The sequence below is a fragment of the Tigriopus californicus genome, chromosome 12 (assembly GCF_007210705.1).
Source record: "Tigriopus californicus strain San Diego chromosome 12, Tcal_SD_v2.1, whole genome shotgun sequence".
Classification (NCBI taxonomy): Eukaryota; Metazoa; Arthropoda; class Copepoda; order Harpacticoida; family Harpacticidae; genus Tigriopus; species Tigriopus californicus.
This window is the reverse complement of record NC_081451.1, coordinates 16,991,652-17,008,372: the sequence shown is the minus strand read 5'-3', so window position 1 is coordinate 17,008,372 and position 16,721 is coordinate 16,991,652. Positions and strand designations below refer to the sequence as shown.

Genomic DNA, 16,721 nt, shown 5'->3' with positions numbered 1-16,721 from the left:
ATGGTAAAATGAAATGTACTGCTGGGGGTAATATTCTCTACAAGTAGTTGTTAATAAGCTGCCAAAGATATATTGAAATAGTTAAAAATTTCGTAGTATTTCATTTTTTGACTCTAGGGAGGAGTAGGACACACTAAAAAAAAGTTGAAGTCACATTTTTTAAAATTTGATTTTGGTTTTGAGAATTCAAATTTGCGATTCGGCGAAGCAATATGTGGCGCGATCTACATTGATGCAGAAGTGTAAAAAGGTCCATTTTATGAAGCCCACTTTCCAAAACGTCTTTCCACAAGAAGAAGGAAAAAACAATACTCTAAACATTTATTTCAAAGCACTTCAGATATGTTGAGGTGTTGTAAATTATGTTGTAATATAATAAGAAAGGTGATTTTGCCTCAGAATGCAGGATTCGAGCCCACGCCCTCTGAGAAACCGTATCATACTTCCAACGGGCAATTAGACCACTCAGCTAACATGGTTCGTTTCAATGGCACCATTTTGGCTCAATTAGAAAATTTACCATAAAAATTACCTGGTGACTTTCAGCCTCTTATTTGGAAGTTTTTCAAAGCATTTCAAAAAAAGACAAAAGTCATTGACACGTGATGAAATTTATTCCATTTTCAATATTTTCATAAATGTTTTGGCTATTTTCAAATACTCTTTTTTAATATTTTGCCATTTTAAATGCAATATCAAATAAATATTTTGATTCTAAAACATATTTTTTTCGGAGTTTCCAGTGATAAGAAATCAATCTACAGACAACTACGTATTTGAGAGGGCTCAATACGGAATTCAATGAGTTCAAGTGACACTTGTGGAAAAGCTTTATCTGCTGGTTCCGTTCCAATATCGGCATTTTATATCTATGATTTGTTCCAAACTCTCATAATTTTCATGCAAGACAGGAATAAAGTTGGGAGCTCCAAATCAAATGCTTGCCCTCCCACTGAAAAAATATGCTTCCCGTTTGAAAACTCAAATTGGTTAAGAACTTGGGCTGAGATTTAAGTTCTTTTGATATCATTGAAGGATCAAAACCTTCTTCCACGATTGATCAAAGTACTTGAATTTTTGAGCTCCTTACATCTTTCCTTATCCCTTGCCTTTGACAAGCATTTCTTGTGATTTATGCTGGTCAAAACAAAATTCATCGACAGCAAGAATAACTGAAGAACCTGTCCAACCCTCACCATAATGAGTGACACTTAGAGCTCCAATGACACATCCCGTTCAAACATCAAGCAAAAAAAGAGACCAAATAAGAACAGTATACTACCTGCGAAGAGAAATTCCCCTTGGGAACCACAAACCCATTAAAAGGTGGATCAGACGCTTCCATATGAGCACATTGGAGAGCTTGTGCGCGCCATTTCGGGCAAGCGTCCTCTCTCCTACGCTCGAACTCATTTCTATTTCATGGTCATGCCAATCTGTTGTCGGTCCAGTCTCAGTGGCTGATTCAGTAGATTGAAATTGAGCCAAGGTTTTGGCAGGGGACATTTGTGATAAAACAAATTCAAGAAGCAAGACCTAAAACTAACATGTGACGGAAAGGCTCTCCGGTTTTGGGTCGGTAAATGGAGCTCTAAGCATTAAATCAGAACAGATCAACCTCTGGATCAGCAACGAAGGTCATGACCACTTTGTCGATTGTTTTCTGCCCACCATGCTCTCATTTGCATTGAAGCTTTTTTTTCAATAAGATAAGGCGCCTCAAGTGATAAATTGAAAGCAATTTCTTTGATTACAGCATTGGGGAAACCGGAATGAGCCAACCTGATATCGATCCTTAGCTGATCATTCATGTTTTTCTCTTAAAATGAACCACTTTTCTGATAGCCAAACAAACTTCCCTGATGAAAAACTTTTACTAATATGGAAGGAGCTATTTTGGACAGACAGAGCTTAAGACAGATTTTTATTTATTTCCTTTGAAACTGAGTTTTTTTGGGGCGTGAACAAAAGAGTCAAAAGTGAGTGTGAAATGGAATAAGTGGAAGCAGGCAAGAGGCCGAGAGATAAGGAAGAAAGGGCTCCATTCTGCATCCTCATGATGAATAATAAATCTTTTCCATTGCTCAAAGGCATGCTTTAAGAGCTTCAAACTTGTTGAATAGAGTGAAGTGTGTGTGTAGGGGGGTCTTGGGAACAAATCTGAAACTGGTACATTGCTTCAGCCCAGACGGGTTTGGATAGGGGCCCACAGGCCCTTCTCAACAAAAAATGGAAAAGCCTTTGACAAAATACCTGAATAGAGAGTAAGACGAAAGGCGGAGGGTACCCATCACAGGGGGCCTTTCAAAAAAGGAGATGGAGCTCAATGGGGAGAGGAAAATGGGAGGGAAAGAATGTCTTTATACAAGGATTGAGTTATAGGCCACAAGACATGGGAGGTTAGTAAAGGTAAGAAAGAACGTTGTCCACGAAGCGCTTAAAGCGGAAACGATTACGAGAATTGGAGTGACCAACCACTCGCGTGTTGGCTTGGGTAGGACGGCACGCCTCCAAGGCGTTACCATAGTACCCATCCGGACAACTGCATGCCGCAGCTGAAAAGTGAAAATATTTACATGAAGCTCACACAGGATTTCTAAATCATTGGACCAAATGCAAATGCCGGAGAGAGGTTAAGCCAAAGTACGTACCATGGTTCCGCACTTGACATTCAGCGTTAGGAGCACAGGCACCTCTACGGCAGGGGTCCTCGCAATTGAAATTGTAGCAACCTAAATTGCTTCCACAATCGCTGTCCCGTTCACAATCTCCTACGGAATAGTAGTGGTTTTGTTGTTTGATAAGGAACCTGAGTCTTTGTCGTAAAGAGAAGATACTTTTGAAATATTACCTCGAGTACATCTGACCAAGGGATTGCCTCGGTATCCACTTGGACACGTACATACAGGTTTATCTGAGCCACGGTTGTTATAACCTGGTTGGCAGATGGCATCAACTCCACAAGGATTGGGTTTGCAGAGATCATCCCGGTTGAACTCTCGACAAGACCTGAAAGGATCTCCAGTGAAACCTGGACAAATAGTAAATCCCTGGTTAATTTGCTTTGTTGGTATAGTGAGCCATGTTCCTTTGTGCTCATTCTACAGTACACAAAATATGATTTACGTTCGGCACTTCAGAGGGCGCTTTGTGACCTGGTCTCTACCAAATAAAAGGGCCAATTGGGCCATTTTCTTTTTATTGATCATTAATTCGTTTTAGTTGTTTTTGGCTGATTCTATTAAAACTTTATGTAAGATGATTGATGAGTGATCCAGGTTACATAATGCCCAGAAATAAAATTGCGTTCATAGCATGCTACAAGTAGTTTATGCAACAATTGTCCATGCCTTTTCCTTAATTTGTTTGGGCTGTCGGACGTTGGAAATAAGGGCCCTTATATCCCATTCAGAGTTTGAAGGGGCGCAGGTCTAAAACAGTGGAAACTTACCTCTGGGACAGGAGCAGATGGGTTTATGGTTTTTGACTTCACAATTGGCCGTTGGGGCACATTGTTGTTCAGCTAGGGCGTAGCATGGGTCCTGACATCTGAACTTGATACAGGCAGTGTTCTCAGGGCAATCATTGTGACGGACACACTCAGTAAAGCATCTGGTGTAGGGGTCGCCCTGGAAGTCTTCAGGACAGGTGCACTCGGCTCGGTTATTGATGGCTCGACAGTTGGCGTTCTCTCCACAGGCTGGAAAATGCAAAGTATAGACGCATGTTTTAGTCTTGATTCAGAAAGGGTTTCCTGTCCATTGGTCGATATGTCCACATTGAAGCACACCGAAGAGAAAGGAGACTGACCGGAGGAATCGCAGACGGCCACACAGTTGAAGTTGGAACATTTCTGGGCTGAAGGGCACTCTCTGTCAGACGTGCATTCATATCGACATCCAGTCAATGGGTTGCCAATGTAGTCTATGATGGGAGAAACGGGTTCAGGTAATGAAACGAGCCAAGTGGATCCATCAAGAGTATCTACTCACTAGGCAAGCACTTGCACACGGGTCGTTCATCGGCATTCACTGTGCAGTCGGTATTGGGACCGCAGGCATCTCCACAAATTTCTTCCCTAGTGAAACGGCGGCAGTTCTAAAAGAAGAATGAACATACCGCATCCAAAAAGTTTTTCACTGGAAAATAAGTTAGCGTCTCGTTTCTTCATGCTGGTTCAATTACACCCCTCAAGGATCGGTTCCATTGTCTATTTCCATTGGTGAAAGAAGGGAACCTTCGAGTCTTGTTTACTGTGGCATTGGAAAGAGTGGTTTGTATTTGCATTCCTTCAAGTTCTAAGCAAACGGAACCTTCACGGTGATCCACTATGGTCCATCGCATCATTGGCATTTACGAAAAGTGGCGCAACCCAACCAAACCCCCTGGTCTTCATTATCGTGTTTATAATCTTGTCTTCTGTACTACTACCTCTTTTCCCTTTTAGACACTTCTTAGCATGGATTGAGAGTGGAACACCACGTTCTCGCTCCTCATCTGCGTGCCAAGAAAAGAATCCATTAACACATGAAAAGAGCAGTATGCGTCACATTTCTATCACCTGATATGAAAGGTGGCTCTGACGTACATGCCGGGTACATTAGGGCAGACTAGTTGAAAACCAAAAATCAATTGAAGCAATTTTATGCTTATGCACCGTCCTCAGAATGAGATACAGACTGTGCCCAGTATCTGCATGCTTTTAGTGCCTGAATTGGACGTTTTAACACCAAATAAAAGGAATTCAAAACGATGTTCTAAAATTCGATATTTGATGAGAGTAGATTCTTGCTTCTCATGCAAAACCTCCGGTTGAATCTGCATTCCCGGCCAACGGCGAACATTTCGTTTGGATTTTTGATACCTTTTCCTTGAAAGTCCCGTACATCTTTCCAGAGTTCAACAAAAATATCTGAATTGGTGACAATTTTATTACCCCTCCGGAAGTTTCTTCTTGAAATTAGAATTCAAGAAAACCATGTAGGTACTTGGTTCACACAGTCATTGAGGAACATTCTTTCCCTCACCGTCACTAAAAACACGTTGCCGCATCACCTGATGTTTTATATTCCTTTTTAAGGAAAGGAACATGCCACATAAATATTTATTCAATTTTATTTTACAATTCAAGCCACTTTTTATTAATATTGACACTTGCTGTGGAAAATGTGCGTTGTTGGCAGTATCCTCAATAACTCGAATTTCCTGCTTATATATGCGTATATCACCCAAGTTACAAGGGTTGATTGAGCATAGATCTATGGTAACAGTGTCTCTTCTCGCATTAGGATTTGAAAACCCATTTTTTCAATGTTTGTTGTAACCTTTCGTTGGTCGGGAATGAAATACGCTACTACTACTACAACTACTCCCACAACTACCCGGTTCTCTGCTTTGGTCGTACAAAGCATTCAGGGAATCTGTTTGCTTTTTAGATATACTAATGTCCGCCCTTCCTTGTTACCTGGAAGGGATCTCCAGTGAGTCCTCGTGGGCATCGACAGATGGCAACATGGTTATTCACTTCACATTCGGCCCCGCTTCCACAAGCGGATGCGCAGGGGTCGACACATTGGTACTCTTGGCAAGCCTCTTGGGAACCACAATCGTCATTGGACAAACAATTCCCTAAGTTGACAAGGAGCATAGACGAAAAAGACCTTACCAAACCAATCTATTTGTTCAATTAGGACCTCTCTCCTACCTCTGAAACAGTCGTGAAAGCCATCACCCACATAGCCAGGCGCGCAACTGCAGACAGGTTGACCCCCTTGGTTGGTGCACTCGGCATTTTGATGACAGATTTGATCAATGGAACAAGGATCAGCCAAACATCCGGACCTGTCAAAGAATTGGATGGGAGCGTTCAAGCGGAAACATTCATGCAACTCACATCCTGCCGGACTGCATTGAGCTTACGTCCGACGTGCCACTACCTACTCGTACATACCTGCTGTTCGGACTACCCCGGTAGCCACTGATGCAGCGGCACACGGCTCGCTCGCCGATCACGTTACAATCGGTATTGGGTCCACACGAGGATGTGGCACACGGGTTATAGCTGGGATAAAGAGGAAACGATTACTCTCAATGCATCAAAGGAAAATTCAATTTGGGTACAGCTGCTATGAGGTCTTAAGCCCGTGCGGTCTCTGAACAGCCAAAATCATCTGACATGGTTCGGTTATACCCGACAAAATGTGGTAAAGCAACATCGAGAGGAAATGAAGTGCTTTCAATGACGTGCCTTTTATAGTATGTATATGAATGGGCTGAAAGTAAATTCTCCTTCTTCACATGGCCAAACTAGATCAATTCCAAACACTTTCGACACCAATAGCTTCAAAAGCATCCAAGCCCAGTGATTTGGTCAAATCCGTGTCCAAAACATATGAAATACCTCCTCAGCCTCCCAAATAAAAAGAACTAAATATATAAATGGAGCTCTCGATATTACGTGCAAACGCCGTAGCCGTTGCCAGTGTAGTCGGGCGGACACACACACTCGTATCCTTCTCCTTGCTCATTACATACAGCATTGACACCTGAAATGAAATGAGAAAGCATCATTCATTAACGAAGTATTGGAATCTAGTTTGTGAATTGGAGGAGTATTTCCATCCGGTTACTCCGATACAAGTTTAAGAAAGTTAGATCTGTCGCAATGGTTGCGAGGAACTTTTGATAGGAAGAAATTATCCATATATAGTTCTCATTGTGGGCATAATTAAGACCAAGACGACAAGCAACTAACGGATAAGAAAGTGTGTAGCTAACTATTGGCTCAACGTTTTTGTAAGAAAAGAAAAATAACCCTGTTTTCTTTTTGTTTAACAGTTTTTCTTGGTATGATCTTTCCTCTCGATAACCTGAAGCTTGATTTCGTTGCTTTTTTCTGAATTGTATAAAAGGAAATTTCAACGGAGAAAATTAGGCAAGTGATTTGAAGAAACTTGACCACACAATACTAGAAGTTAATTAAAGATGCAATTAAAAGCATAGGACATAACTGATGTGCGAGAATGTCTTAACTAAAAGCAAAATCTTGCAAAAACGTCCTTTGCATATACTTGATGAATAATAGTTGTTATTGCGACTCTTGGTCATATCAGTGTCTAAAATGTGTGAAAAGAGAAATGCATATTCAACGTTCAACGAAAGCGTCAAAAACTTTTTCAGAGAAAATTGACACGCCAGAGTCACTTATGTTTCACCAAGAGGGCAATTTGCCTTAAAACAACTTAGTTACGCGCTTACAAATTCAGGGGCCCCAACTTCAAAGAACTGGTTTGGTTGCTTTGGTTGAATCGTGACAGCTTAAAACAAAGGCCTGTGCTCTCAATAGATTAAAGTAAGGTTGAGGCTTCTCTCTCCAAGGTACTTAGGTCTTGTTTTCCTTACTTACCGCAAGGGGCCTCAGCACAAGGGTCAAACTTGCATCTTGTATAGGGGTCACCGGTATGAGCTCGGGGACATCGACACAAGGCACTTCTTCCTCTGGATTCGCACTCGGCATTCACGCCACAAGGACCGGTAGAGCACGGCTCGTTGTAGCACCCCTCACGTGAAAGAGGGTCCCCAAGATATCCAGGAGCGCACACACATGTGGCGACATTGCCATTGGGATTGCACACAGCATTGGGACCGCAGGGGTTCTCACCGCAAGGGTCAGAGTTGCAACGGAATTGAGGGTTGCCAGAGTACCCTCGGGGACAGACGCAACGGTATGAGCTTCCTGTGCGTTGACATTCAGCGTTGGTTCCACAGGGATTGTTCAGGCAAGGGTCCAGAGAGCACTCAATGATGCCATCGCCCTCGAAGTTTTGTCTAAAATCAATCGTCAGTTCTGGCCAGGTTAGAGGTCCTAGCTTTGACTTAGATCTGCTGAGCTTTACTTACCGGCATTTACACACAGCCCGAGTTCCCTGGACTTGACAATCGGCATTTGGATGACAAGGGCTGGAGTTGCAAGGGTTGTCATCGCATCTGATGAGAGGATCGCCATTAAAACCGGGCGGGCAGGTACAAATTGCTTGGTTTCCTATTCGGGTACGAGATCAATACATTTCTTGAAAACCCCTGATGGCACGAAATTACAAATTTTGTTCTAGAAATAGTCTAGAAACAACGGACTACGTTTGACATTCGTTTGGGAGGAAGCTGCCAAGAACTAACAACTCCCGAATAATGGGAAAATATTCGTGGGAGAGAAAAATTAACGAGACGATATTCAAAGTTCTTGATTAACACATCATTATATCAACAACTTTAAACAATAAACGGGTACACCAAACAATTGATTAACACGCAGAGTAATAAAAACACCAAGAATTTGGCTCGCCATTCTTTTTGTTTGAGACCAGCATGGTTAGAGGGCAAGGTAATAACGGCAACATAAGCGTTAATTATTCCCACGCATTTGGCCATTATCCGGTTTGCGGAATGAACTCACTGGTTGGAGCTTTTTCCAATTTACAATAACAGATTCATTTTCTTGCGAAATACGACCTTGATCTGTTTTTCGCACGGCATGATGACTTTTCCTTGCGTGTGATTTTTTATACCTTTGTTGTGGCGTATACCTTTTCTTATGTGCTGATTTGAATGTGCAACTTTATGCATTTAATGCGCCAATTTTTTTTTTTTTTGGTGTGCCATGTTCCTTTTTCGGGTGTGCCATGGATTATCTTTTGGGTGTTGACCTCCGGGTACTACGTTTCTCCTTTTTATGTGCTCATTTCTATTCCACCCAGAAAACTTTGTTGTATTGTCTCAGTTCTCATGTGGTTTCTCGATACAAGAAAGCCAGAGAGGTTGCGTGAGCAATGCTAGTAACTGGATTCCTTGGAGGATACTTTGTCATTTCTTCAAACCCATCACTAAAAATCTAATCATATGAAAAATCCCCCTGTTTACCTCGTCTTTCACATTCAGCATTAACGCCGCAACGAGTGGTTTCACAGGGGTCGAGGGTACACTCAATGTTCGGATCGCCTTCATAGCGAGGAGGGCATGAGCAGACCTGCATGGAAAGAAGAATCACTCGTGAACCCCTTTTGACCCGAAAATAAGAGGCAAACAAGAAAACGCGTAAAACTGACAGCTCGATTTCCTTGAGAGGTGCACTCCGCATTGAGCCCACATGGCCTTTCGGCACAGGGATCGCCGCCATCGTTGAAGTTCTGTCTGGAGCCCACTGAGCTTGACCCTGATCGGATCCGGTTGTTACCCAAGCGGTTACTCAGGGTGCCGAAGGAAGTCCGCGGAGGGGTCGCTCGGTGAGAAATGCCAGAGGAGCGCTGTCCATCGCTGATTCTGACTGTGCAACCCTCGATAGTGTTGCCACCAGGGGCGTGATCCCAGCCGGAATTGCACCGACACACGGCCGCACTTCCCTGGACCTGGAATTGAGAATACATATTTAGAAGCAAGTGCAACTGCATTCCAATCAATCGAGTTAGAGATTGCCATGGCCATGAGTCTACGTACATATGGATTTGTTTCAGTCGTTGTTTGTTTCACTTTACAGTTGTGCTTAGTATTGCTTTGGTTTGATTTTATTGCTGTTATTCGTTACATCACTAGTAATGTATTCCAGGATTTGTAAGTGACATTGTTTCCTCCCGCGTTTGTCCAACTAATTACTGAGTCGCCACTTGTATTATTGTTTGCCTTTTCCATATCCTCGAATATAATCTTTTAGATGAGTAATGTGGATATTAATCAAACAGCTAATGAATCGTCAAGAATAATACCTTGAAAAGTGACATAAGAAAGGCACCTTTCCGATATTTCATCAATTGACCCAATTTGGACTATTTAAACAGAAAAAAGGCGCCCTCTGGCGATCAATTTGTGCCAAACATTTCCAAATTTTTGCATGGTTTATGTCTTGCTTTTATCGCACTTTTCAGGATTTGCTTTGTTTGTCTTTCATATCAGAATCAAAGTGAAAAAACGAACCGAACTCCAGAGCTTGGTGTACACGAGTATATCTTTTGGATTGCCAACCCAAAGAAACAAGTTTTTGTTTGGTGTGATTTTGATCCGGTCTTCTCCTCCTCCTCCTCCTCCTCTTTTAGTAGGGTTTTTTCTAAAGGTTTCGCCCACTCTTTTAACTGACCGAAAGTAAAGAGTCAGAAAGAACACGACGAAGCTTTCAAAAGATTTGAATACGGTTCTCAATCCCTTTGTCTGACTGGAAGGAAAAGCTCAGCAAAACCGTTTGATGAACTATCTGAGCAGCATTGAAGCAAAAAGACTCAGTTCAAAATACTACAGAATGAGTTTGGTTGATCTTATGGCTTTGCTTAAGACAACTCATACCAAAGATACCGATTTGACATGATATTAAAACACGGTCATCTCAAACAACCTAGGAAAGCTCTAGTTGACGGTCAGGCCCTCTTGTGCTTAGCGTCAGCACCAGGCCTGTTTAAAACATACAAGTCGCATTAGCCAATTGCACATTATAATGCAGAAAAAAATGTCAATATTTTTGACTGTACTCTTTTCAAAGCGAAATCATGCGCAGCACTAAGAAAGAACAAAAAAAAATGACATTAAGTTGTAATGAAAAAAACACAGCATTTCAAAAAGTATGCATTGCACCTTATTTGACTGAATGATAATAATGGTAATAGCAGGTCATGATTCTCACGTAAACTTTGCTGCGAGCCCAAACGCAAAAGGGTGAAGAACGCTAGCACCGGGGTTAAATTACCTTTTGACAGTTTGACAGAAATACCCTAAACACACTTGTTTTAGCTCGCAAAACCTTAAAGAACAGCTTTGGTTTCATTGTTTGATGGAGTTCTAGCCCAAATAAAAGACTGGCATGCCCTACAATCAATATGAAAACCAAAATTTTTAAAGTCCTATTTACTGAACATTGAGAAAACTCTTAGTTAGCACCTACTTAAAAGTTATGATCTGATCGATTCAAACACTTCCTAGTTTATTGGATTCAATGGCCCAATTTTCATGTTGTTGTTTATTTTGCTCCAAAATGCCCCGGTTATGTCTTAACTTAAATTTCCAAGGAATTGATACATATTTTCAATATTAAAAAAAAAACGCAAAAGATTTGTTTTCTTGCATAATCTCGAAATAGTTTAAAATGCTGTATGATGTCAGTTAAAACAAACTGGTTTGTTTGTAATTAATTACACATTCACTTGAATTCTGAAGACAATACATAAAACAGGCAATCATATAAATTTGGGCTCTCCTTGAAAACTTTGTATGAACTGATTAAAAACTATTTCTAGGGGACTCGAACGAGTCCGACTTTTCTAGGACTCGCCCCCGCATTACCATCTACCCACCTGTTTATGTATGTACTGTGTGTGATTCCCCTCTTCATTTGTTTTTCATGTGCACTAAACCAACTTCCAGTGATTTTTGGAGTGATATCACAATCTAGGCAACTATTCCATCACTTGGAGCATTTTAAATCTCTGTATATGATGCTAACACATACAATCTTATACATTTTACAATCTGACATGAGCAAGGGTGGCAATAAAGGCTATTATTATTATTATTATTATTATTATTATTATTATTATTATTATTATTATTATTATTATTATTATTATTATTATTATTATTATTATTATTATTATTATTTTTGATATGACTAACGGAGCAAATAAATGTGGTAGGCCTAAAAAGAGCAGCGCTGGTAGATGCCGCAATGGTATTGGAGCAATAAGTTTCTGGTGTCAGGTACTTACTCTGCAATTTGTGTTAGGACCACAAGTATCACGTGAGCATTGCGAGACCACTTCTTGAACAGCGATGGCCAAGATCACGACCAAGAGGGTTTTGGACCACATGAACGTCGTGGTCGTGGTCGTGGTCGTTATCCCCAGTGGTGGTCAACAAGGTTTGTTAGCGATTTGCTCCCGGGCAATCTGTAAATAGGAATCCTCTTATTGTCCGACAGGATGGATGATGCTTGCGGCAGAAAATATTGGTCCATTGGTTTTTCGACCAACAGGTAATTCATCATTCCGCCCAAATTACCCGAGCCTCCAATCGTCGGAGAACAATCAACGAACTTGGGGTTTAGAGCACAAATTACGCATTCTCGGTAACTTGGGTGTTATGAGCAGACTCGAGGTTCTAAAATGGGCTTTGAAAGAGGCGAGAAGTGTGGTTGTATAATCAGGTGGGGGGACTTTTTGAATAACCAGAAGATCCCGAGGCGTGATCAACTCAACCATAAATAACCAGAGAACCACTCGCCGTAGAAGGATCGATGAAAACCGTGGTAAACCAATTGACACGCACTACATTTGATTTGCTTGCAGTTTTATTGTAGGGAAGGTTTTTATGATCATCAAGAGACCATTATTCTTCATCGGAGAACTTTTTTTTTCAATCCTACTCAATCCCCAAAGACTATTAAAAGGGATCAGAGAATGTTTATCTTGGTTAGAATTTGAACTTTTTTTTTAACTTTCGCACTTTTTATGTTTTGATATTTTTGAACGACACCAAAAAGCTGAACACAAGCTTGATCACGACTTTTCTAGCATTGCATGCTTGCTTGATCTCCGAGTTATGTGTTCTATCTATTACAATGATTATTATTATGAGTATTGGCACAAGTTCAACTTGTTTTTACAGAGGGTAATAACATGGAAAACTAATTTCAGGACACCTATTTTCAACAGCGGTTTCATTATAAAAAGGCACCATTGCTCAGAATTATTTTGGAAAGAGATGTTTTCATTCTTCGCTCACTACAATAACAATTAGCAAGCAATTGCACGCAACTAACAAGTTCCTTGGCCTTCAAACGAGCAAATAGATGATTTGTTCTCAACGTTATTAAAAAATGTCTTCGTCAATCAACAAATTGGTCGTTCGCTTCATTACCCTTTTAAGCTCGATTTCAATCACATTTTTAAACACTCCCCACTAGATGGAAGCAAAAAAAGGGGGAAGCAAATGTTAGGCGTCAAAATTTTACTCTAAAAAGTTGTATCCCAAATCTTAAGGGTTCCAACTTTTTATTAAGAGTCAAGTTCAAATTTTGACGGCTTGCAAGTCATAAGTATTGAACTTCATAAACTGGTGGTTGCAATTGGTTGCAATCAAAAAAACTCAATAAGGTATGTTTGTTGGCACCAATCTATTGACTCGTCTTGAAAACATACTCAAGTCTGGTTTAAAAAAATGGAGAATCTCAATCCCACGAATATTACTTTTAACTTTACTAGAAAACGCCCAGAGATCCCAACCAAAGGCAAGAAACAATTGACGGATAGCTTTCAATACTTACCATGTATTTTGAAGAATGTTATGCACGTGAATAAGGTACGTCTTTTCCATCAAAGCTGTTCCGATTGGTTCCCTGATTTCAAAGTGTGTTCCCAAAGTGTAATTGTAATTTTGTTTTAGTATTTTTCTTTCACTTCAAACCAAGTGCTCCCCCTGGCCCCTGGAGCCAAGCTTCATTCAAGAGAGCAGCAAAATAAGGAGAGTCGATGGAAGTACAAACCTATCTCGCTCCTAGAGCGTGTCACCCTAAGCATTCATAATATCTGAGAGTGTTTACAATACAAGGATCTCCTTCCAAATGGGCGTCACCAATTGGCCAATGCAATGTCACAGCGATGATGGGTGTGGACGTTTGCGAAAAACCGAATTGTAACACGTAGGTGGGAATCCTACGTTCTTTTTGCAAGCAATGAGGTAACCAAAGGCAGAGCCAACCAATTCAATTTGAGGGCATGTGGGAAGGGTGCTTGCTTGCCAGAATCCCCCGTCAGATTTCAAGTCCTTTTTGATGGAATGCCGTAATAGGCGACTCTTTTTTGACTCGATTTATGATAAGTTCTGAAGCCGTTCGAATTCTTGAGGGGAGTCCTCTGCTCATTCATTGGAAACAAAGGAACCACATTCTAGTGTGTGTTTTGACCAATGTCTATTGTGCTCAAGTTGGTTGTAAGAGTAAAGCACTCAGCAACATGAAAGTAGTAACCAAATGCCGCTTATCATGAACAGTTTAAATAGCTTGACGTGATGGTTTTTGTTTCATTGCCAACGTGGTTCGTTTTTCCAGTGAATGTAATTTCAATATTTGCCATGAGCTTCAGAAAATTCCTTTAGGTACAGATATTAGGCTTTTAATGTAATTTCAATATTTGCCATGAGCTTCAGAAAATTCCTTTAGGTACAGATATTAGGCTTTTTAGTTCCCACTTAGTTCAAGGAATAAACAATGGGCTAAGATATAAAGCGAGAAAATTACATTTTCAGTATTATGTGCCTTTTGCTTGTTATTGGCCAATTAATGCTTCAGTGTTCTTTTATGTCACCATGAAAATTAGATACATCTTTGGTGGCACTTTCCTAGCCATACGGAGCTTTAAGGGAGCATGCCGAACAATGATGATAAGTCAGATTCAGAAATGTCGAATGAGACATTTGCGTGATCGTGTGTCCACGCCATTCCAAGATTGACAAAACTTGTTTGACGACTAGACAATGCAACGATGATGAGAATTGATTTAATAACTCAATAGGTAACATTTGAATTACAGGTGTCAAAAGCAAATCTGAGCAAGAAAGAGAACCAGAATATGGTTTCTTGAAAAGCCATGTTCAGTCTTGTTTCAAAAGGAAACAAAAAGACTTTGAGAGCCATTCAAACCCGAAGCTTATGAATTTTGCAACCGATACGAAGAAGGCAATTCAATATGAAAAATACAATGAAATTTGTCTTGATGTAATGAGGATCATGAACAAGCCGGATGATTAGCATTTTTGTCCATCCATAAGGGCCCTAAAATTAGGGCTGGTCGGGGATTCTGGATAAATGGTGATCCAAATTACCCTCGAACAATGGCATTGGGTCAACGGCTGAAGGATGTCGTCTGAGATCAGAGGGCAGTAAAAGATAAATACGTCGTTGACTAAAGTCGAAATAATGCCTCTCTTGCCATAGTGTGATGTGGTTATTCCCTGGTTGGTTATCGGTTTTTGTTAGTCAATTGTTGACCCTTTTTCATTGAAATTGACTCGATGGACGGGAAATCAGAACTTTGTTTGATCGACGAAACAACTCTGGGTTAACCCTATTCCTTTATACTTAGTCGCCCTTGTACTTCCCTAAACTTTTTAGCCAGATTGTTCCATTTGAGAGGTGCTACCACCAACTTCCGGACTAGTTCCCCAGGAAAACTTGCCCCTAAGTACATTGGCGTGATAAATCAATGGACTCGCCTTTTCCCAAATAAAGCAGAGCTTGGTTTTGAAAGTGAATGAAAATGGTTGGTCGCGTTTTGATGTCTTACCTGAGATGATTGAGGGGAATCCAGTGCGACAGTGATTTTTCTTGCAGAGAACCCCTCACTGAGTACTCAAGTATACATATATGCAGGTCTGAATGAATGGAGTCTTCTTGGCACGGCAGATCTCACTACTGACGTAATGGTGATTTTTAGATTTAGCTTTTGGGTTCGTCCACCCAAGCGTATACTGAACATAACCGTGTGTGTTGGTGCCCATGACAGTGGGCTATTGTTGCCCTCCGAACCTCAGGGAGTCTCTCTCTCTCTCTCTCTTACTATCCGCCTTGGCCGTACAGCAGGGAATCCGTCTCGAATCTACGGAGAATGGGGCTCGTCGAATTTTTGATCAGGCCCGCTCGAGTTCAAGCTTCGCCTCTGCTTCCCCGTGTCTTGCCCTCGGCCCATTCGTTTCTGATTAAGATGCTCGTTTGGCACCTTGAAGCACTCCCTCCCTGCTTCAGTGTTGTTTCTTCTTATACTGTCTTGAACTTTCAGGGGCACCAACCATACACTGTAAAAAACCATTGCGATGAGAGATGGACATCATGCAATGCCGAGGTTTCGTGATTACACACGCAATGTCCTTGCTAGTATTCATTGAAACCTGGTCACTTTGCGCGAAATGGGTTCCATGTTTCTTATTTCTCAGCTGCGCCGATTTATTCTTGGCGGTGTAAGTGTTGCCATTAATAGTCCAAGTTGTTGGCCCCATATCAAGTGATCTTTCTCCTTCGGCAAGGGCCCCCCGAAACACTTGAAGGTCTTTCTTGGCATATCATAAAAACACCGTCGTATATCTTATGAAGTGGATCGTCTAGCTTCATCTTTAAATGACCCCCGGATTCTTCCGATCATGGATATGGTGCAGTCTGTGCAAAGCAAGTGGGCGGATCATGAGACATGAAATTGCAATATTCCATAAGCCTATCTCAACATTGGCAGGTGACATCACCGAAATAGGGTTGAGCTCAGATGTAAGATGTCGCATTATCTGAGGGCAAAAGAGTGCCATTGGTTAAACTGACCTTGAGGAAGTAGGAAAATCGTAAATACTGGCACATCTATTCCTTGATAAAGAGGCAAGAAACCACACTTGACGACCGTGAATGCAACTTTCAGAAAGGGGAAGGCGTGCTTCAAGTGGGTGGTTCAAAAGGCTTCCATGTTTTCGTAGGCGTTGTTCACCTTGTACAAATCAAGTTTAAATGAAAGAGAGGGAAAAAATTGCCAGAAAAGGGTGCTAACTCGAAAAAAAGGTTCTCAAAGGAGTTCACATCAGAATATTGAGACCAAGGCGAGGTTGCAGTGGACATTGTTGAGCAAAGAAGTCCAATCAGACCATGAAAGAGATATAAATCTGCGCAACCAACCAACTTAAATCATTTTGATGCATTCAGATATCACTGAAAATAA

At 41.1% G+C, this 16,721-nt stretch overlaps 1 protein-coding gene across 1 annotated transcript; it reads right to left on the bottom strand.

The window, feature by feature from the left end:
• Positions 1-1,911: 1,911 nt before the first annotated feature.
• On the bottom strand, positions 1,912-15,471 carry LOC131892255 (neurogenic locus Notch protein-like). Its single transcript, XM_059242046.1, has 16 exons — positions 15,312-15,471; positions 11,739-11,918; positions 9,102-9,401; positions 8,917-9,022; positions 7,900-8,041; positions 7,406-7,827; positions 6,458-6,545; positions 5,951-6,061; positions 5,705-5,841; positions 5,465-5,628; positions 3,993-4,098; positions 3,811-3,924; positions 3,452-3,700; positions 2,852-3,031; positions 2,652-2,771; positions 1,912-2,555 (listed from the first exon to the last, which is right to left on the bottom strand). The coding sequence occupies exons 2-16, from the start codon at positions 11,838-11,840 to the stop codon at positions 2,401-2,403; spliced, it is 2,496 nt and encodes an 831-aa protein (XP_059098029.1). The 5' UTR covers positions 11,841-11,918; positions 15,312-15,471; the 3' UTR covers positions 1,912-2,400.
• Between the last annotated feature and the right edge of the window lie 1,250 nt (positions 15,472-16,721).

Excerpts from the sequence above, each read along its gene's own strand:
- LOC131892255 (XM_059242046.1), bottom strand. The coding sequence starts at position 11,840 with ATGTGGTCCAAAACCCTCTTGGTCGTGATCTTGGCCATCGCTGTTCAA. Across the intron at positions 5,842-5,950 it reads CGGGGTAGTCCGAACAGCAG|GTCCGGATGTTTGGCTGATC; the intron begins GTATGTACGAGT and ends ATTCTTTGACAG. Across the intron at positions 2,772-2,851 it reads CTTGGTCAGATGTACTCGAG|GAGATTGTGAACGGGACAGC; the intron begins GTAATATTTCAA and ends ACTATTCCGTAG.